Here is a 23,643-nt window from a genome sequence, read left to right on the forward strand (position 1 = left end):
AGTGCATAAATCATATATACTTCTCACCTTTTAGCATTATTTCAGACTCCCAAGGTTGCATTTCAGCAATTCTTGAAATAATGATGGCACTTTGAGCTTTGCAGTAATAAAAGCTGTTTTGCTTAAGGGGGGCTTAAAAGTTAAGGTAATAGACATTTTTAGATGAGGTAAATAATGGAGGGATTTAGTGTGGGAGGATTAAGAAGAGGAGGTATCGTTTTTGTGTAGCTTTACTCTAAACAAACAAAACAGAATCCAGACTATGACTGTGAAACCCAAACGGAGGTGCTTTTTCCCCAGGTGGTACGTCTGTGGTTGCCAGCGGTACGTGAGAAATGTGAACTAATTAAAAAGAAATAGAAATAGAAACACCTAAGTGCATTTATTTTTTTATTTTTCCTTATATAAATCATTGATATACTATCCTAAGAACAAAATACCTCTTGGGTAAACGGCGTGGTGCGGGAAAAAACTAGAGACAAGCATCAGCATGTTCTCGTCTGGATGCTGTGTTGAGTTGAATATTTCAACTTTTACTGTTCATCATTGCAAGTTGGATATGCACTCATCATTAGGTATGGCAGGAATGCTCAGTGCAAGTAAACAAGCGTCTCCAATTTCTGGTTTAATTCCCTGTGTATTAACTTGCAGTGCACTCAGGATTAGACAGTGACAGTCATGCATACACAATCCTGCTGTTCACTGCAGTGATGTATAGCGTGAATTTTGGTAAGAAACTTTTGAAAATAGGTGTGAATTTAACTTTATCAAGGTTTCATCTGTAGCTCTTAAGGGAAAATTGTGTCCCTCTGTTTTGTTGCAGTGGCAATATTCTTAAACTTTGAAGACAATCTTGTTGAATAGAGGGCAGTAGGCAGGGATTATAGACAGATGGAAACAAAGAACAAATATCTTGTACATGTTGGTATATTTAGTGTTTTAATCTGGGAGACTAACACCTCCTTGTCTCTCTTGCTACTCCTTTCGCCTCGTATTGCTCCTCTCTCTTGGGAGAGATGCTGCTGTTCCATCACTGCCAAAGTAATATGTGTGGGAGGTGAAGTCCGCCTGGGGAGCCGGATGAGTTGTGTGTCTGTGTATTTGTGTGTGTGTGTGTCGAGTGTGTATTTGATGAGCAGGTTTGCAGTGTAAATCCTGAATTATTTCTTTAGCCTTTGTTGGTGTCAGAGGATCTGTGTGCGTTTGAAAGCCAGCCAGTTTGTGGGTCCTAAAGACTTAGGATTAGGTTAGTTGAGTTGTTAGTGGAGTCGGTGCACAGTGTGTAATTAGAGTCAGGCTGTACATATTTAGAGCTCTAATTAACTTGGGTCAAGGTTGACCTACTGCATGTAACAAATCCATGGGCGAGATTAGACTTCCTGCATCGCAGTATGCACCAAACTGCGTCATGATAAAGAGCGTTCTTTACGGGGGGTTATTTAGAGTACTTGTATATGCACTCATGATCAAGATGGCGCCGCGGATGGCAGCCTCGGTACTGCGCTCTCTCGCACTTTTCTTGTTTCTGTATATTTTCTGCGCTTTTGGTCACTCAGACCACATCACTTTCTCCAGAGATCAACTGCTAAACATCAGGCAGTCGTCTCACTATAGTTCTTATCCATTTTTCACAAACCTGGAAAGTTTTTTGGAGATTTTAGTTGGAGGCGCAGCAGCTCTCTGTGGCTCCTGGAGAAGACGTAGACGGGCGAGTCGCGCTGGTGAAACTACGTCGGCGAGGATTCGGCATGGCACTCGCGCTTAAAAGAGCAAACCTAAACCACGAACTCCCTAAATACAGACAGCATATAGACTGCCCCACCAGGGACAACATCATGCTGAATCACTGCTACACCACTCTAAAAGATGCCTATCGCTCTGTGCCCCGGGCAGCTTTGGGACATTCTGATCACTGCCTGGTCCATCGTATTCCAGTTTAAGCAAAAACTTAAACGTGCCAAGCCTGTAGTCAAAACTATGAAGAAGTGGACTAACGCAGCAAAGCAGGAACTGCAGGACTGTTTTAACTGCACTGATTGGACTGTTTTTTAAGATGCATCTGATAATCTGGATGAGCTCACGGACACTGTGACATCATACATCAGTTTTTGTGAAGACGTGTGTGTGCCAACAAAGACCTTTTGCACATACAACAACAACAACAAACTATGGTTCACTCCTAAACTCCAACATCTTCGTAAGGCCAAGGAGGACGCCTACAGAAGTGGTGACAGGGCCCTGTACGAGCAAGACAGGAACACACTGACCAAGGAGATCAAAGCAGCTAAAAGGATCTACTCCCAGAAGCTGGAAGAACGGCTCTCAGCCAATGACCCTGCGTCAGCGTGGAGGGGCCCGCAGGAAATCACCAGCTACAGACGCAGGACAGGAGCAGACTGCAGCGGACTGTACGTGCAGCAGAAAGGATCATCGGTGCCCCCCTGCCCTCCATCCAGGATCTGTACCGCTCAAGAACCAGGAAACGGGCAGGGAAAATCATCACAGACCCCTCACACCCTGGACACAGACTTTTTGATCTGCTGCCCTCTGGCAGACGGTACAGAAGCCTGCAGACCAGGACCACCCGACATAGGAACAGTTTCTTTCCCCTCGCCATCTCCCTCCTAAACAGTTGACCTGTCACACTGCTCCCACTGCCAGACTGCAACTGCACCTTATGTACATTCTGTAGTATTCATCCACCTCATTTCTGTATTATATGTATATAAGTTTAGATTGGTTATTTATAGTTGGTTTACACAGCTTTGTGTATGTATGTGTAATGTATATATAGACACGTCTGTGTGTGTTTATGTGTGCGTCTGATTTACATTGCTGTGCTTGAGAGCCTCCATCTACCGGAGCCAAATTCCTTGTATATGTCTGCACATATAGTTGGCCAATAAACACGATTCTGATTCTGATTCTGATGCTGTGATTCTGTGATCATTTTGCCTGTAATCTCCACGCTGGATTTTGAATTGATACTAATAATAATGTCAGTGTTACCATTAAAAGTATAAATCCAAGTTCAATAGAATGCGGATCTCACCTTCATGAGTTTGGGTATCATTTCTTTTGGTTTTTGTTTGAAAGAAGTTGCTGATACTGTTGGTTTTTTTGGGTGGGGGGTTAGTTAGTGAAAGTTGTACTCAGACCCTGACGGACATTTAAACCATGTATACCTGGCGAGTGTAGAGTAGCAGAGGTCTTGTGTCTGGCAGATTTCTGAGGGTGTTTTCACACATGTAGTACATTTACTCTGGTCCGATTCAGTTGAGGAGTAGCTTAACTCGTAGCTTTTTGCTACGCTTTGGTTTATTTTCCAAGTGGACAATATTGCATCATAAACCATGTGAGAATGTTGCGTCTGTTCACTGGCCCCATGTGTCTGGGGCAGAAGCAACAAAAGTAAATACAGGAAGAACGTGCTGTGTTCTGCACTATTGGAGAACACAGAGAATTTATGTTAGTCGCTAGCTTGTACAGACCTTTGCACATCTATAGGACCTTACCGCATTGAGAATACAAAGCATATATGGCTAAGGGACATTTTTTTAGCTCACACTTGTAATGTACACCAGGTTGTTCCATAAATGCACCGCGCTCGTCCAAAGGGTGTGCTTGTTTTTGTCCGTACCCGACTGCAGTTATTGTGTTCACACCTGTACAAATGAACCACTTCAAGTGGAAAAACAAACCAGACTTCGATTTAAACGCACTAAACTCGGCAGGTGTGAAAAAACACCCTGAGGTATTCGAGAGCTAGACAGCCAGGAGGTAGTGGAACCGAAGAATATATTGTCAAAGCTAGTTGTTGGACCGGCCTTGGTCATTTTCAAAATTTTAACACACCACCCAACCACAGTTCACGTAGTACGTACCTGTACCTGTCGCCTCATATTATGTAGAGAGCTTGCAGCAAATTCTCCTTGGCAGCTTCATTATTTGCTCTGAGAACAGACTTCTCCATCTGCAAACTTTCCATTTAGAGTCATGCACCATGTAAGGGAAATGTAACATTGTAGAAGTCAAGATAATATTTTGAGGGCTACAAAACAGGTTTGCAACCACGATACAGGATCCTTCAACCACCACTAAGTTAAACCACTGTTGATGCACATATCCAAACAGATTTGTACTGTCATTCATCAAATTTCCCAAACCGAGTGAAAGTCATTAAAGCTTTTCAAGTCTGGGCTGTATTTCTGAAGGAGGTGGCCTTGTTCGTGTACTCGAAGCTTGCTTATTTCAGTTGTGGTTGCTCTACGCAGCTGAACCAAGTAATGGGTGAAGGTTCTCAAAACCTTTGACAGTTTTCTACCAAACTTCCACAATGTCTGACACTTTACTGCAGATCTGACATTCACTTTTTTACACAACTGCTAGAAACCTCCTGTTAAGGTAAGGAGAGTGAATACTGACACTATACATTGATTGATAGCAACTGATGATTGGCCTTCAGTGGCCTGTTTACATTCCAAATGTGATGCCCAGTGATGGCTAATATAAGCCACTGTATTTCTATACACATCCTTTCCAACCTTTTGTTTTCTCCCACTCTGACCCCGATTTTTTTTTATCAATCACTTACAATACACTAACATCCAGGTTTAATTTTAATGAAACAAAATCCTCAAAAGAAGAGCAACAACAAGCTGTTCTGTGTTTTCCATGTAAAAATTCCCATTCAGCTCCGTGTTTTTGCAGCACTGGCTCTGTGGCTCACCAGTGGAACCCCCTTATCACTTTGAAAACCTGTTTGAAACAGTCCTTGATGTTTATATCAGCACATTTATTCTAAAAAGGGGCCTTCAATTAACATTTAACATTTTGTCTTTCAGACAAGTTTGGGAGTTTGCAGCCATTTTCAGATAGTAGTGGATGATTTTCCAGATAAACACAATTTATCTTTTTAGCTTTTGCAAAATAAACATTCATAAAACAACCACTTCCTGAACTATTATCGATAATACTTAATAATCCACCCACACCGAAAACACAAAGAACACATTTACCAGCTGCAGTCGGGGGAAAAACCTCAATAAAATCTGATATAAGGACCATTGAATTGGCAATGCACGGTTTTTAATAAGAAGGATCATATATAGTAATAGCCAGCCTTTCATACACAAACTGTGTACAAATGTTTTTTCTTCAGCATCACCTACATATCAGACAGAAAGGAAGGAAGTGAGAATAATGTCCAAAAATACATGTCTATATACCATGAAGATTATTATTTCAATGACTTCACTGTCCTTGTGTAAATTAACTGCACTCAAAATAGGAAATCTAACGTCCAAAAGTAAAGGAAGTGCATAATAAAGCTGGCATTTAAATATAATAAACAATGAGCAGCAATGAGCACATTAACATAAAGCGCAAAGCTGATGAGAAGAAAGGGACAAAAAAAGCACCATTTTTTACTTTAAACATTTTAAGGTGACACAAACTCGGTGACTGCACTATGAACCTGATTTCTCGAAACAAAAAAAACTTGTTTTGTTCAAATATAATTGAAAGAACAGAGCTTCGAGCATCCGCTTCTCCCGCTGATGCTCAAAGCGCTAAACTGGATTGATGCTTAATTACGAGAGGAATCAGACAAAATGGGATGATTCACTCCCAAATCGGATGCGCTGTGAACTGAATGCTGAAGGTCTCATTCTGACATGAATCCATTATGAGTTCAAGAGCTGCTCAGGAAATTGCATCGTAAGGTTGGAGGGATTCACGCCAACTAATGCAGGACTGAAAATGTAGTTTGAAAAGAGAATTACAGTAATAAGAAAAGAATTGGAAGAAAGAGGGGAAATGTGCATTTGAAGGATCAAAGAGAGGACAATATGAAATGTCAGGTGGATTCAAAGGAGAGTGCTGCATAGCATCATTTTTTTTTTCTACTAATGACTTTGTATTGCGCTAATATACAGCCAGGATTTTCATTTTGAATGTATTGCTTTTGTATGTGTGAAACAGGCTTGTTATTAAGCCTTGTTAGGGCTGCTGTCCATCGCGGTTGATCAAATTTGCCAGTGCTTCACAGAGACACACACAAACTTCCACTTCAGCTTTTTATTGAGATGCTGGTTTGCTGTTCCAAAGCCACCCACTCATCCGCCCTTTATCCCGCCGGAGGGCAGCTGTAGCAAGCCAGCCCTGCTGTGTAGGCCAGAGAAGGTGTAAGGCACTCACACACATAAATGCACACTGGGAACATCGCCGTGTACTACATCCAATCTTTGGCCACTCAGGGAGAAGAGATTACATGGTTATAACACAGAATTGGTGGAGTTAGTGTGTGTACGTGTGCAGGGCTGAATAATACCCATACCTAAGCTGACCTCTTATGTTCTAGCTAAGACCAGAACATTGGATGTTCCATTAAATCCATTTACCTTTGCTGGCATGTGAGCTTTAAATGTACATAAAGGCATTTTAAGCTTAGGACGACCATGTTGGTTAGCAGCTCAGGGTCAGTTTGTTCTACGCTAAGCTCCGGTTGCACGCTTTCATGCGTGGAGCTCATCCAGATTTCCAGCACAAAAGAGCAGCAGTTAGAGAACAATGTTTAGTTTTGCTGAACAATGCTTTACAGATACTGTATTCAAGAATAACCTTTTCAAATAATTAGTCAAGACGTGCTTCTCGTGCCACGAACAAGCACCAGCTGTGCGGCGCTGCTTTTGCGTGAAAACAATTTCTGGTTATTTTAGGACCTGCTTCGGGGATGCTAGTTAATCAGTTGTTTAGATTGCAATGCGTGTTAGAGTGTGCTGTAACAACAACATAACGAGATGCAAACATAAAGCCGGTCCCTACGGTAAACTTTATTTGCACACTGTTGAGTTGAACTGCTGAGCTGAATTTAATTTCTAAGCATTAGAACTATACCATTAGCAAATCACAGCAAAGACTTGCATCAGTATATCAAACACATAAATGGTTGTCACTTTGTATCTATCTATCCATACGCTTCTGGTTCATGGGGTGCTGGAGCCTATCCCGGCTTTCGTAGGGCGAGAGGCAGGTGCACCCTGTCACATAGAGACAGGCAACCCTCACATTCACACATATGCAGGGTTGTAATGCAAACTCTACAATAAATGCCTCAGGCTGGATTCAAACCCAGGACCTGCTCACTGTGATGCGATAACATGCCGCTTTCTCCATGAAAGCCTGACTGGGAAGCTGAATAAAGAAAACACAAATCTATGTCCCAGCTGTGAAAGAAAGAAAAAAAGATTTAGGTGAGCGAAAATTGATATGAATCATTTTCTGTGTGTGTATTTATAGGCTGGCTTCCTATTCTTCCTATTATTTCCATTTGACATTCCAGATTTGACAAGTGTGCCACTGTCCTCGCTGCCCCTCCACCTGTCTGACTGACATTTACTTTGACATTGTCTGTACCGCTTGTCACCGCTTCACAGCGTGACCCCGCGGTTATCTAATCTCTAATATACTTATTTACCTCAACGCACCTCTGTCACACACGGCTACAGTAGTTGCGTCAAAAGCAGATTATGTGCCCTATTTTAATCAAGCACAACAAGTGCAAAGCACGACTGTGTGAGCATCTCTAAGCACACCCGCTATTTTGGTTCCCGTATGTGCAGCAGCTCAAAGCTCGTAGTGCTGAAAGAGTTGTGCCAATCACAGTGATGCATGGCAGCAACAGCTCAACAAATAAAGAAACAACCTTTCCAGGAAATCATATTTTGAAATGTGCTTATTTGCTTTCTTGTGTAAGGACTGGAAGCTACTCTGGCTCTCCAGAGAGAGACTGAATATTTCTCGATGGGTTCACCGAGCGAGTTTTGGAGTCGCCGCTAGATTGACAGGCAAGTGAGAGGAACCAGGAAATCACTGCACCTGCCAAGATATTGTCCCACGCAAAACCCCAAGAAAACTACAATTACAGTCTCGACATTACAGGTGACATGAGTGGCATCAATCATGTGGCTCAAAACACAAAAAGAGTATTTTCCGAAATGTCAAACCATCCGTTTAACGACTCCACGTTGCGTTTCTATATGTTGCTTGAAAGTCCATAAAATTTAATGTAATGTACCTTCGAGTCTGGCAGCTTGACAGTTTTATTAGCGCTGCACATATAGCGGCTCTCTTAGCATCAGGATCCGGCGTGATCAGCAGTGCCGCAGTTTGACCTCGGCTGTTATTAGGAGATTGTTTGTTGCGGTAATGATTTGTGCCCAGTGAGATCAACAGTAAATGACAAACATGACTGCAAGCGTCAGACCTGCTCTGAGGTGCTCAGACAAACACACAAGACTGCTCTCCCACTCACAGACACACAAAGTCTTCCAGCCAGGGGGCTGCGCTTGTCCAATCGATAGACAAATTAACAACACAAATTAAATGTGTGCAATTACAATGCCCTTGTGGAATGAGCAAAGTTGGCCGGCAGGGAGTCAGATAAGGCTCGCCGAGAGTTTGTGTTTATTTCAACTTTTCTCTTGAACCAAGAGGAGCATATTGTGTCGACTTAATATAGATGTGTATTTGTTGATATTGTGCTGCTATCCCAAAGGAGGTCTGAGTGATGAATTAAAGCCATAAATCCAAAAGAAAATGGATTGAGCGAGCAGCAACACACATAAATACACAGATTCGCTTTGGCATTACCTTCAATTTCCACAGCTATGTAGCAGCACCCCCCAGCCTAGCTCTACTGTGGCTTTCAAATGGGAACTGCTGCTGGATGTGGAGATCCAATATGCGTCGGCTGTGGGGCTGGCTAGCTAGCTGACAGATCGTTTATACAAGACGTTCGGTGCTATATTCTTGCTGTTTCGCCTGCTGATTTGTACACAGACTGACTTCTGTGGGAACTTGTGTAAATGCGACTGCGTTTGTGCGTTTGTGTGCGCGCGCGCCTTTTAGGAGGGGGGGTTATGCGTGCGGCGGTGTGATTTGTAATGCTGTTTATGCAGTCCATATGCTCTCGCTGTGACTCCTGTGTATCCTCGGGCCGTCAGACGAGGGGGACATTTTTCATATTTAAGAGCCCCCCCCCTCCACCTCTGTGGGAGTTCAAACCCGACTTGCACACAAAGCATACACTTTCTCACCCTCTTAGTCTTTCTTTCTCTCACTCTCTTTGCCTCTTGTCGCTCTCAGAGTAGGAGGTAATGAATTAGGTATGAGTAGCAGGAACGAAGCACGGTTATGTGGATGAGCCCTTTAAGAGCAAAGTCTTGTCTTAACCCCTGGTACACCCAGAGCATTTAAAAAGAACGCCGGTCCCTATGAAGATGTTCCCATCTGGCCTGCCAGCCCGCTGCACTTCCTGCTAACCTCTCAATCCTTTTCTTCTTTTCCTAACCGGCTCTGTTTGTTTGTCTCTGTGTTACTCTTTCACTCAGTGGGCTTCTTTTTGCCAGAGCACCAAAGGAGAAGTTCAACAGTAGTTCTTATGCTACAGTTATGTTGGGAACAATAAAGATTTTTATCACTATGTTATTTTAACATAACTGCTTATCCAGTGACTTTCTACTTAATAAGCAGAAGACAGCTGAGGGATGGAGTATCTTCTTCACCTTGGTAGGTATATTCCTGGAGATGAGAGTAATCACACAGTGTGGTGTCTCACATCATTCAAGTGACCCGTGGTCTAATTTTTTCGGTGTTGTAGCCGGGACATTTGTGACCTCATAGATTATAACATACTATTATGTATCATCCTACGATTTAATATTGGTGCGACCGTTGCTCAGGGGGTTGGGAAGTGTATCTGTAACCGGAAGGTCGCCTGGGCTCTCTGTCCTGGTCGTTGTGTCCTTGGGCAAGACACTTCACCTACCGCCTACTGGTGTTGGCCAGAGGGGCCGATGGCGCGATATGGCAGCCTCGCTTCTGTCAGTCTGCCCCAGGGCAGCTGTGGCTACAACTGTAGCTGCCTCCACCAGTGTATGAATGTGAGAATGAATGAATAGTGGCATTGTAAAGCGCCTTGGGTGCCTTAAAAAGCGCTATATAAATCCAATCCATTATTATTATTACTCTTCCGTCAGCTCGCAACAATATCACCAGTTCCCACAATGTAGTATATAAATAAACCAATAAAAATGCTTTAACCTCCTAAGACCCGAACTCTTCCACAGCATGCATTTTTAATTTCTCTTTGATATTTGGGCTGATTGGGACCTGATGAATGTAAAAGCAAAGAATTACCAGATTATTTTTTTAACCTAATTTTTGTTTCTAAGAAAAATGAGAGCCACACATGAGGATATTTGTTTAAAATTTCGATAGAACAGTAACAGTATAATGTCCTCGTACGTGGATATCAGGCTCTTGTAGAGGAAAAGTGAGTATTTGGTCTAAATAACCCAAAATGTGGTGTCCACATATGTGGACGGCAGGTCCTAGGAGGTTAAATGAGCTTCGGTTGAAAAAGCCAAGATTCGAGAATGTTGTCAGAGATCAAAGATCGCAGAGGTTAACCATGGAGTGAAGCATCCACCTGTGCTGAAGCTTGTACGCCTGTGACAGCGGGTGCTGCACTAGATTTCCTAATTGCTTTTCCCGTTCAGGCTCCAGCTTTTCCCACATCCAGTCGGCAAGAGGAACGGCAGACTGTATATAAAAGACATGGTTGCAAAAAAGAAATGTAATTGTTTGAAAGTCTGTGAGAAAACAAAACTATTACTCACTTCTGACATCTTGAGTATATGGGATCAAACTAGTATGTCCTTTTTAGCAGCAAAAAGAATGCAAGGTGAAGGTGCTTTTATTGTGAAAGCGGTCCAGGAAGTGAGGACAGTGGCCCAGGTTTGTAGCAGATTTTGGGAAACATCAGTGGTGAATAATCCTGACGTTCTGCGGTAGAAATAAACAGAAGGTATTCACACACGCTTTAATTGATGTTAGTTGCTCATTAACAAAAACAATAGAGAATAATTCAACCAAATAAAAATCTTGACTTCTGTGATGATTCTAAAAGATTAAAGCATTTTTTTGTCTGTTTTCTCTGCTCATTACTTTCATCTCGCTGTTGTTTTGTTTGCATTTTCTGCCCATCTGTTGTCACCTTCTCTTATCTGCGACTTTCTCCCAGCTTTGTCTCTGCTGTCACTTCCCCCCTCCCACCATCACTTTTTCCTCATGTCCTCTCCTTGCGTTTTTCCTCCTCCTTTCCCCTCCCGCTTCTCTCCCATCCATGCTTCTTATTCTTTCTTTCCTTGTGTTGCGTCTTCCCTGCGTTACTTTCTTGACACCTCTGAAGTTTGTTTTATTCTCCTGGGGAATGTCACGTCAGTCCTGACAGGTAGGCTTCCTGGCAGCGGCGGACAATCAGCTGGTCAATCTGCAGTTGAGCTTGTTTTGGGTGCCTGTTTATGTGTGCACTTTTCTGCACCTGCCTCCACCTGTGTGTGTTTGTTTGTCTTTTAATACATCCACAAACTGTTTTTCTGTTAGGTTTATGCAGGTGCCCTTTCCTGGCTGTCACTGTATTACCAGCTTGGACTTATCTGGATGCTGCAGTGTTGGCGTATGGAGGGTTTGGGGTGAGCATTGGCATAAAGATAGATTCAAGATAAGAAGAAATTCCCCTGGGTGGGGATGGGGCAGTCTGAAGAATTGCAATTGAAAGACTTAGATATGCGAGATAAAGAAGAAAAAAAGTTGAAGGGTCCCAAGCAGGACAGTAAATGAGAAGGGAATGAATGAGGCAGCTTAAATGTCGGGAATGAGCTGAGCCTAAAGAGAACAATGTACAAGTTAAACAAAGGAGGAAAGCTCTGACTTGAACTGATCTATTGAATTTACTCTGTTCTTTTTGGTGAATTGTCTGGCCTTGGCCGATGTATTAAAATTAATTGGATCATTCCTGAAGTGTTGCATCTACTCATCCTGCAGCTCAATGTCCAGGAAATTGAATGGGAGTTGAGAGGAAAAGAGAGGCCAGCAACAAACTTGCTCTAGCTGACTGCGGTTTGAAAAATGAAAGTGCCAGGGCTTTGTTTTTCTTTTTTCCTATATGAGAGGTGGCGTAATGAAGAATGGGGCTCTCATCACAAAGCCACATCTCAGGCTTGGCAAAGCAATTATAAAAGAGCAGCTTATCATGTGCTCACTAGGACCGAATTTCAACAAGTCCTCCAAATAAATAATGATATTGGTCGTTCAGAACGGCCTGTGCAAGCGGTCCACTTTAAACATGTGGAAAAGCCAGTGTGGCTATGACTGATCTTTTCAGCTGACCTATGGCTGAAAAGGAGAGTTTGACTCTCTCTTGGTATGTATGTGTTTCTTTAGGTTTCACTTTCAGCAGCTGGTTTTACCCACTGAGAGGTACTATAGACTGAAATGTTAATACAGCTAAACTACAAAAATAAATAGGTTACTTTATTTGCATCTATTATGTGGAAGACAAATGTTGTATACAGTATTTTATTTTGAATGCCAGCTTTCCAATCTTTTTCATTAAGCAGTCTATACAATAAGCCAAATGCATCTTCATTAATTCCTTTGTAAAAACTGTTATTTAAGCAGCTCTGTCTGGTAACGATGGTGTTCAGCAGGGATGCAGCTGTAGATCAGGACTTCTTTTTATGAGCTGTACAATTCTTTAGATGTTGACCGCAAACTGGAGTCATTCTCCGTTGGTGAGGGACATGCTGTGCAGAACCCATATAAAGTGAGATATCAGGTCACCTCTTGCACTCTATAGGTTTAGGAAAAGATTGTAGAAAGAAAAAGACACTTTTTGAAGGGAGCTGACAACACACTGAAAAACAAACCGACTGAATCTCCTCAGTAAAATTGGTAAAACCGTTTGCATTTGATTTTTTGTAGCATATTTTGGACCATGTTTTCAGTAAAGAGTACCCAGACTTAACAGCTAAAATACATGCTAATGTCTAACATTTCTCAATAAATTACACAACTAATAACATTAGCTCTTAATCTCTTTGCAGTGATAACTGAGGAAACATCCTTCTTGTCACGATGGCCACGGGCCGATAGCTAAATTGGACTCGATTGCAGATAACCACAAACAGAGACGGCACAAACCGTGTTTATTATTTAGTCAACCAGTGAATTCGTGACAAGGAGTTGCAAACGAAGTAGCCGTGGGTCAGTGGGGGGGTGAACGGGGATTTAGCAGGTTGCGACGGTTACGGAGCGGTTGCGTTGGTGATCGGCGTGAATCTCGCTTTGAGGGAGAGGCGGTGGTAGTCCAGGGAAGTAGTGGAAAGGCTGGCAGACCTGAGTTCCGCTGTGTCCAAGGTGGTGAGTGAGGCTGGAGGGCAGGCAGGTGAGAGTCCTCGTATTCCTTATGAATATGAAGATAATCCAAGGCGAGCTGGGGTTGAGGGTGATGACAACGAAGGTCCAGGAAATCTGAAGCACATGAAACCAAGGTTAACAATGAAAAAGTGGCAAGAGCGTAAAAAGCCGTAGAATCAATACTAACGTGAGGTCGTTGACAAACTGGCGGTGAAGGAGAGTCTGAGGGGACCTTAAATCCTCAACCTGATTGCCCCGAATCAGTCTCAGGTGTGCAGGACTGCAGCAGGGAGATGGCTCCGCCCAGGGGTGGAGACCAAGGAACTCAGGTGCCTGATAGCACTTTCCAGTCGAGTCTCCAGATCCTGACACTTCTTAATTATTTTGACTATTTTTTCTTTATTACACCGTAACAATGTGGCAAGTTGGTGCAGGTGAAAAGCAAATGTTAAAAGTTGCTATACCAGGAATTTAACCAAGAACTAATAGTTCAATTCCCAATGCTGGTGGCTTTTGTGCCCATGTGAGATACACTGTAACCAATTAGCTGTCTGGTTACTCCCAGAGTTTATTTTTAACATTACAGTTAATGAGTCTCACTATATTAATGCAAGGATGGTCATCAACACACCGCCACTCTACATTCATGGTGTCAGACTCGTGGCTACTCGAGAAAGCCATCGTCTATCATTGTTCATCATCATTGCTAACAACTTAGGCTTAGGGGAAACTTAGGTTTGTTACAAAAAAATCAGACACGGGCTCCAGATGTAGATATAAAATGTATTGTAACATTTGTAAAATGTATTTACACTTATTAAATATTATATGTGTCATTTTCTGACAAACATTACATTAAAAGAAGAAGAAGAATCTGCATGGGTTGCATTGAACTCTCTGGCATCTTTTCAGTGATAATGTTTTTGCACACAAACATTAAAATAATCACATCTGAATACATGTAATAAGTGAGGCATATAAAAAAAAAATAAAATAAAAACAGTGCTGCACAAAAACACGGTAAAAAGTGAAAGCTGTCAGTAGAAAGCAATGGTGACTTATTTGAAAGTGGCACAATGTAAAATGTCAGTTACCGTGAAGAAGTTAATGAAAGAGTGAAGCAAGTCAGGAGGTAAAAGACACAGACAGGAGATGAAAGAGTGCTGATAGGCAGACTGACATCGCAAGAAATGCAGCAAGAGGGATGACGAAAGCAGAGCTGAAGTCAGACACACACGGCGGATTGAAGAGCGCTAAGAAGGGAATTTGATTTTTGTCAGCCTCTTTTGACTTCAAACTTCAACTGACTGCAGCGTGAAGACAAATGTCAGAGTGCAGAAGTTGTGAAATCGATGCCAGAGTTTTTTCTGTCTTAATTATAATTCTAGCATATACTGAAAGTACTTCACTTTGCCAGACTCGGAGCTAACAGAGAAAAGCCAAATGGGAGTATACTAAATGAACCCTAAGAACAAATGCTTTAGTTTAAATTAAATACCTAATTCTGGCAGTGGGTGTGTGGGATTGTAGCTTAAGGGGGGGGAGGGAGGGGCAGTGGGTAAAACTGGGAATAATAAGTTGTTGGACATGAACTGTGACGGCCTATTATTATTTTTAATTGAATATAGCCAACAGAGACATGCTGCCGTATTGACATGAGCCATAATTTCAAAACATAATTACGACATATTTTGTGAAGTCACTGCAGTCACATTTGTAACTCTTTTTACTAATTTCTAATTGGATCGTACTCTTCATAAGTTTTTTTTCTCACCGCTGGAAAGTGGAAGTGCAGACTGTGGACTAATGGGACAGTAAAAAAGTTCTTAATGTGATGATCAGCTTCATAAGAGTCATGCACGGACGTGACCTACTTTTCACGAGCAATGTCAGAGACTGTATATAAAAGGAGGAGGTAGCTATGGTGGCATCACCCTCTGGTTTAAATGTGTTATGATCAGCAACATCCTGGATTTCTTAGAGCCAGAAGTGACCATATCAGCCAAGTGTAGCGAGCTTTATAGTGTTCCATATAACCTGTACACAGTTTAGTGATTCATATTAGGTGGTGGGGGGACGTCTAGCTGAAGACACCAGCTATAGCTATCTGTATCAGGAGTTACCTGCCAGTCAACACAGCCACACCTCTGTGAATTGAAACTTTACAACTGGATTGGTTATATATGTAATTTATAGGGGTGCAACAATACTCATATCGATATTGAACCGGGTACGCATATGTATCGACCAATAGAGAATTTTTAATTTATTTTATCAACTTTTCTTCTGACGATGCTGTCTGTGTTGAGCGCTCAGTGGATCTGCGCTCGACAGTGCAGCCTAGGCGGAGTAGTCGAACGCAGATTCACTGAGCGCAGGGCAAGCTAGCGACATAGAAGTTAAGCTGTTGTTACAACATGGCAGATTGAACCTCCCCCACCCTCATTCAGATCTGGCCTTTGGAACTATTTTGGATTTCAAGTGACGTATGACCCTGAAGGTAAGCGCGTCATGGACAAAAGTAAAACAGTATGTCTGATGTGCCGCGCAATGCTCAATTACATGGGTGGGAACTAGTGTGTTAGCGCAGTTAGCTCGTTAATGTGTTGGCCATCCAGCCCCACGCACAGGGCGATCCGCGGTAGCTCGTTAACGGAGATTTGCCGTGTTGTGGCGTTAACGTCATTTCAAAAAGATTAACGCTGACAGCACTAGTGGGAACACAACGAATATGACTGCACATTTACACCAACATCATCCTAGTGCAAAGACAAGTGGAAGCAGACAAAAACAACAAGCACGCATGCTACAAACTTTACCCGAGTCATTTAGACAGCCGTTAGCACATGATTCTCCTTATGGGGACCTGATATGTTTAATATGCTGCTGAGAGTATAGCCCAGAAGAAGCGTATAGTATAGCTTTTATTTTGGAAAGAGACATTTCTCTGTAATAAACTCTCTTTTCCAAAGATGAGTGATTTCTCCATCAGATAGATTTATTTTTTTATTACTTTTTTGTTTCAGCAACATTAAATTTAAAAACTGTACTTTTGAGTTAAAATATATATTTATAATTTTAATAAAAGACAAATTAAAAAGGCATGAACATTTTTTTTTGTATCGAAAAAATATCAAACCGTGACACCAAAGTATCGAACCAAACCGTGAATTTTGTGTATCGTTGCACCCCTAGTAATTTAGTGTATTTTTAAATGAACCTCTAGTGGAAATTTCAGGAAATGTAGTTTTGGATACTGCTTCACCCAGAAGTTGCCATTTGAACATTAGAAGTGATGGAACGACGATGAAATGACCCAGATTTATCCGTTTGCCTTAATGAAAACAGACCCCGGAGACTCTTTGAACACTGTTGGAACCATTAGAGGCCTAAAAATACTTCAGTGAGTGGATATATCGGAGACCTTTTTCCACTGAGTCAATAAATTGACATTTAGAAAGTTGTGGGTGAGAGTTCTGATGCAGACTAAGTACAAGCTGCTGTTGCGTGAACTAAGAAGTCCCTTCAGTCCCACAGTATAAGCAGATGTTTAGTGTTCACTGTTATGTGTCAGCATGAACTTTTGAAGTTCGGCCTGCGTGATGATGGATTGCGGTCGGTCTCTTATTTCCTTACACATGGTGCAAAGCGCACAGGCAGTCTTAACCACTTCATTAACTTTTAATTTCCCATTTGAGTAAGTCAGAAAATAGAATGTAATAACTTTTGTCTGATGTTTGTTGACTGCCATGAAGAAAAAAACGAGATCACAGCAGCCTCTGTGCAATAATCCTCATTAGAGCAAATATACAGAGACAATATTGGCAATTTGGTACTTTATGTTGGGTGCATTCTTTAATTTATAACTTTTCATACACTACTTAATTCTTTGGCATACATTATCCTGTTACAGTGGTTTTGCTGCTGTTTTCGAGACTTCAGTACCAGCACCAGGTTGGTTGTCAACAGCTAAAAGTGTTCATATTGCAGCTCTGAAAACTAATTTCTCAACTCACCCCTCACCTATCATCCCTCTCATTTTCTTTCTCTATCTAGAGCTAATAGATGGGACCCCCACCTTGAAAATCAACCATGGCTCGGGCACAGTGGTGCTACAGTTGCCAGGCAACGTGAACGTGGCAGACAGGCGGTGGCATCGGCTGGATGTCCGCAGCAACAGCAAGGTGGGTCGCTCTCTCTATATGACAGCAGCCATCATTTATTTAGCAAATAAGTTCAAATAAATTCACATCGCACTGAAAATTTTTTATTTTTTATCCAGTTTTAATGAATTGTTTTTGTTTTACTTTTAAAGGCACATCTAATATTTTCATACACATGAAACACATGAATTTGTAAATATGGATTTTTCTTTCTTGAATATAATTTGTTCTTACCTTTACCATGCATTGCATTCACCTTCTGCAATCATGTATAAATGTCACTGTCTTTGCATTAGGGGATATGATGCAGTAAGTAAGCTGCTCCTTTAGTTGTGCAGATTGTGAGTAACAAGCCTACAGTTCATTCATTTAGGTAACGTTAGCACCAGAGTGATTTTGGGTCTTTGGCCCACGTGCTAAGTGATGAATCAACCCAATGTTGGTCGAAATATACTGGCTGCTTTACTTTGTATATACATATAAATGCATGCGATGTGTTATTAATCTTGGATAAAACTACAGTAGTGCGGTCATTTTTTAAAACTTACCAGAAATGTATTGCACAAGATAGTTAGCAGTTTTACAGGAACACCCTGCTAGTCTGCTCAGCTGTGATTGTAAAGCTCAGAGCTGAAGTCGCTCTTCTGGTTAAAATATGTGATGCACACTTTTGAAATTACCCCAAACATCAGATAACAGCCCAGAATAGTCCACTAATATTCCTTCAAAATGTCCTTGTATTCAGAAGATTTAAAATGGCAATTTCTTGGGAATACTTGTTAATTTCTTAACATATAAATGCACATGACAAGTGCCATTCAAGTTGGAATTATTGTTAATTGTTAAAGACCACATGGCCAGCAGGAAGGGGATGGTCCATTGATTGTGCCAGAGTCTATAAGAAGGTGACTCTCTGGCTCCCCTGAATATTAACCTCAGTAAACACTTATACATTTATGGTCTCATTTGCTAGTTTAAAGTGTTATTTTATAGAGCATTAGTGCTCATTGGGTAAATTATGCCCCCATTTAAAATAAAAGACATAACAAAAGAGTGTCCCCATATCTCATCACGAGGAAGAGACCAAAAATATTGACACTGAAGCTCCAACATGGGAGTTCACTGTTTTATAGGCCATGTCTCTTTTTTATTTACAGTCTTTGGGCCAAAACATTAACACCATGTCTTTTGAACTGAATGTTCTTTCTGGTATATTTGATAAAGCTGCTGATTTGTATGTATGATCTCAGATATGAGGTTATATATTTAGTATATGTCCTAGACTTTAAGCTTTGCCCATTCGGCTCCACGCAAACCTTTTTAATATCGTTATTTTCCAGGAATCTAAATGGGGAAACTGTCTTCAGTGCAGAGTACAAAGGAGGATAATTGCAGACAGATGATTGCAATAGCCCTCTTGCAACATCTTCTGCCCCAAATAATTGCAAGTTAATTAAATTAGTGTGAAATTGGACTAAATCTTTATGTTGTTAAGATTATTCTGCATATTATTCGCCGATCGTATATCAATGACAGTTCCTGCTTCTATTATTAGATGCTGTGACATAATGAAAGCTCCAAGCTGCAGTGCCACTGTAGGCTTCGGGCACCTAAAAGCAGCTGGATCGGCTGCATCTCAGCCTTCTTTCATCCCAGCATCCCACTTCAGCACCACTTTAGAGCACTTCAGTAAAAGCACAGGACTGAGTCACATTTTTTTACACACACAGCCAGTGTGAAGCCTTTTCATATTCAGCTCCATCAGAGGCCTCTCAAAAACCTAAAATTGAATAATTACACTTATGTCACCCTTAATTTATAAATGGCTTAATTTAGCTCATTACTCAAAGACCTGCAATGTTCCCCAGACCGCCCTTCAAAAACACACTTATTACGCTGCCTTGAGTTCAGGTTAAAAGAAAGGAGACGCCGTCAGAGAGCGTTCACTCTCGCTGCTCACTAGTGTGACTGAAATTTGTGTCTCATTTATGGCTTTTGCCAAACGATTCAATTCGGTAGAAAACACCAATTTTGTTCACAGTTTTTTTTTTTTTTTTTATTTCTTTTGAATGAAAGGAAAACCGCTTCAGGCTCAGCTCCCCATCACCACACGTACAAACACAGGGAAATCTGTTCGATATTGAGAATGAGAGCAGCCAAACGAAAGCATGCAGGGAGACTTTCGGGTAATGCGATAGCATTATTCGGAATCGTGTGAACACTAGAACGCATTCAGACTTTTGTTATTACAGCGAGGATTATTCTGCACCACAATGGTATTATTCTAAATCACATGTGAATCTATTCATTTGTCCTGAATAGTCAGCTGCGGCTTATCCAACCTGGTTGCGTGACAGCATGAGATCCAAAGCAGGAAGGACAGAGCTGTTGTTGGGAGATTTACTCTGTGATTCAGCAGCCAAGAACCGAGAGCAGTGTTTTTGTTTTTTTGTTTTCTTCAAATTAAGTAACATTTGTGAAAACGATAGATCCAAAGAACCATTGTCTCGCTGTCCTTCATTAGGAATCACATTGATAAATAAGTAAACCACGGCCTGCTAACAGGAACACGACTTGATTAAACTAAAATAAATTATTTACATAAAATCTGCAGCGTTAGCTGTTGATACAGAGTTTGTATTAATGTTTAATCATGCAAACACGTACTGTTTACGTTACGTTACTTTATCGCTGCATGTAAATCCTGTTTTACAGTGAAATTATTATTATTATTAATGATGTAAATAAATGGTAAATGGTCTGTATTTGTATAGCGCTTTACTTGGTCCTAAGGACCCCAAAGCGCTTTACACTTTACACAATCATCCACACATTCACACACTGGTGATGGCAGCTACATTGTAGCCACAGCCACCCTGGGGCACACTGACAGAGGTGAGGCTGCCGGACACTGGCGCCACCGGGCCCTCTGACCACCACCAGTAGGCAACGGGTGAAGTGTCTTGCCCAAGGACACAACAACCGAGACTGTCGGAGCCGGGGCTTGAACCGGCAACCTTCCGATTACAAGACGAACGCCCAACTCTTGAGCCACGATCGCCCTAAATATGAGAAAAACGTGCCAAAAGCATACTCGAATGAATGACGTAGGCGTCATATTTGGAATCTGTTTTCACACAGAGGTGATATCAGCAGGTGTAGAAACAAAACAACACATAAATGCTGCTTTATGCTGCCTTTATGCTGTCTTCTTTTAACTGATTTATAACTTTCAATATCTGACAGAAAATCGAAATACTTGTGTTTGGTATTACCAAGCATAATGACATTTTGTCTGTGTGTTCCTGACGTATGTCTGAAAGCTTTTATCGTGGATGTGTGAAAAGTAAGTTAAAGGTGTTGTGTTTTAGCGCGCTGATGACTGAAACTGCGCTGGCACATACAGGCTTTTTATCCAGCCGAGTAATTATAATGATTTCAGCGCCAACTTTTTTGGAAGGTTAAGGCAATGGACCAGATTTCCCCCAAAAATTATTTTCAGCCCTCTTACATGTTTTATTCTTTTTTTTTCCTGTGATGCGAGCCATCGGGTAGCATGTGTGTTTGGGTTAAAACTTTACTAATTACTACAGGAAGGAGGAGGCATGTTTACTGAGAGGTAAACAGCAGATGGAATAAAGAGTCTAGCTAACTGGAATAAGCTGCTGTGGCTTCTGCTTAATCGCATTCTTGTTAAGGCAAGTCCACATGTTTAAGCTGTCATGCAGCAGAGCAGTGCAGCACGCACTAATGAAAGAAATATGAGTCGGATGCCGTTATCACCATGGCAATAATGCTGAAAGTACACTCGTTACAGTTCAGAGAAATGACTTATTTGTGATTTATTGAAGCATTATTTGAGTACAATGTGTCCTGGTTTGTTTTCTCTGCAGGAAGTACGTTTCACCCTGGATCGATGCTCAGGGGCAGCGGTGAAGGAGCTGGTGGGTAGCTGGTTGACCTCTCAAGATCACTCTTCCTGTGAAGTGATGGGTGTTACGCCTAACACGGACAGGTAAAAAGAAGCAGCTGAACAGATGCGTGCACACCACGGACTTTCTCACTGCCTCAGACTTGGTTTGCTTGTAATTTGGCCCATGTGTTAGCAGGCTCCCATTTTTCAACAAGACTGCAAAAAAGAGAAAGTGTGTCCTTCAAAGTTGGATTCTGCTGCTTTCATGGTGGCTTGATTCTACTTCTGAATGCTCCCCAGCAGTGGTTGGTTGTTAGTGCTGTGTGACCGTCTGCACCGAAGAAAAAGCTAAATCGCAAACATTTGCAGTTTCTTTAATACAAAATAAGTCTTGTCACTTTGCATGGTGAAAGTTACAGCTGCGTTGGTCATTTATTTTATAATGGGAACTAAGTATTACGCTGTAAAATAGCCGGATGAGACTGTATGCTCTCTCTTTGCCATAAAACCTAAAATTTTTTGCAAAAGTAACAACAAATTTAACCCAAAAAGAAATTATACACCAGATTTAATAGAAACTGTTTGTGTTCTTTTATGAGTTTATATACAGAACATGTGATTAAAAAAACAAAACCATATTTGTTTCATGATACAAACTATGAAAATCTACCAGTAAGCTTTATTGTAATTGTAAAAATGATAATTATTCAAAACTATTTGGCTCAGTGTCACAAAATCTACAACATTTACATTTAAGAAAATGCGACATCCCATTGTTTATATGGGATGTCGTATGCATATATACATTTAAGCCAGCGGTCCCCAACCTTTTTTGTGCCACAGACCAGTTTAATGTCAGACAATATTTTCACGGACCGGCCTTTAAGGTGTCGCCGATAAATATAACAAAGTAAAATGATACGACCAAGACAAAAATTGTGGTATTTTGTAAATATAATAATAAACGTGAATTGACTTTATTAGAAGCGTCCTCCTGAAATGCACCAACAACATTGAGAGTAGCATCCTCCTCTCTGCCCCTTAATGCTCTCTGGTTGCTATGGTAACGTGTAAATATTTCTTTAAAAATAAGAGACACAGCTCTCGTGGCCTGAGGGTTGGGGACCGCTGATTTAAGTAACTGCAAATGTAAAGAACTATCCAAAGTTTTGCAGTTAGCGTTGCAGCCCCATAGACCATTGAAGTATGGTGTTAATATTAACAACTAATTTTACTGTTTGGCTGTAATTGTAGTGCTCTTATCAGCGTTCTATGTTTACCAAGTGATTGTTGCCATTCCCCTGCGTCTGCCTGCTGTTTGGACGTGGTTGTAGCCCCAAACACATTAACTTAGATTAATTAAATTAAATTAAAAATACTCTTGCTGCTGGACAACGAACGTCTGTCCTCTGAGATTCTTCCACAGACTGTGGATACTCGTGACAACACCGACAATCAGAGATGGAGAATAAGACTGTTGTTGTTTTAGAACAGCAACTTCTCTTTCATAAAGAGACAGAAAAAGAAAATAAGGGGGCATCCAGAAAAGTAAAAAGAAGATTTACGCCACATTTTAATTAGGCGACTTAGCAGAATGAACCAGCAGATTTTGTTTGTTGATAACGTGTTCGATTTCCTATTTTGAACTGCAAACGGCTGATTAAAATAAGACTGTTAAGTGCTAAAGCAGCAGCTTCAAAACTCTTTCTCATTGCTGCAGTCTTATAGTTTTCTGTTTCATCCTTTCTTGCTTTTTGAATGCTTCTGTCCCGCTGTGTGTTTTAGACACCTGAACATGAGTCAGGTGCTTCAGCTCGGCGGTGTGAACGAGGACATCCCATACATCTACCCCCAGCTTCAGCACAAACACTTCACCGGCTGCGTCCGTAACCTCATCGTGGACAGCAAGGTAACACACTTTATAATACAATGGCACGCACGCACACCCATACAGAACCACACAACCATTAGCACACCAGTATGCAAGCAAAGTTAAACTCACACCTGCACTCCAGCTGATAAATGGATTAATAACAGGCTTTGACATTCACAGTCCCCTTGTGCCATGTGAGAGATGGGTTTTTTATGCTTTTAACTGTAATCTCAAAGAAATTTCAAATGTTACACACATGCACTTTAAGAGTGAAATGGAATATGAACCTTTCCCCTCCTGCCCAGTCTGACATCAAATCGAGACTTTCAAGTAACCAGCTCTGCCTGAGTTAAAAAGTCAAGGACTCTATACTCAGCCATGACAATCTGAGCCCAGCCCCAACAAAATCCAAATCATTTCTGTATGAACAC

The 23,643-nt window shown here is 41.4% G+C and overlaps 1 protein-coding gene across 3 annotated transcripts in view; it reads left to right on the forward strand.

The window, feature by feature from the left end:
* The window catches only part of LOC146526191 (neural-cadherin-like), a 381,462-nt gene that overhangs the window by 271,634 nt on the left and 86,185 nt on the right, over positions 1 to 23,643 (forward strand). For all 3 annotated transcript variants that reach the window (XM_085183449.1, XM_085183576.1, XM_085183527.1), the window contains exons 28-30: positions 17,320 to 17,447; positions 21,320 to 21,441; positions 23,125 to 23,248. In XM_085183449.1, the coding sequence (XP_085039575.1) occupies positions 17,320 to 17,447; positions 21,320 to 21,441; positions 23,125 to 23,248 (374 nt within the window). The remainder of the gene's footprint in view (positions 1 to 17,319; positions 17,448 to 21,319; positions 21,442 to 23,124; positions 23,249 to 23,643) is intronic.

The sequence above is a fragment of the Neolamprologus multifasciatus genome, chromosome 1 (assembly GCF_963576455.1).
Source record: "Neolamprologus multifasciatus chromosome 1, fNeoMul1.2, whole genome shotgun sequence".
Taxonomy (NCBI): Eukaryota; Metazoa; Chordata; class Actinopteri; order Cichliformes; family Cichlidae; genus Neolamprologus; species Neolamprologus multifasciatus.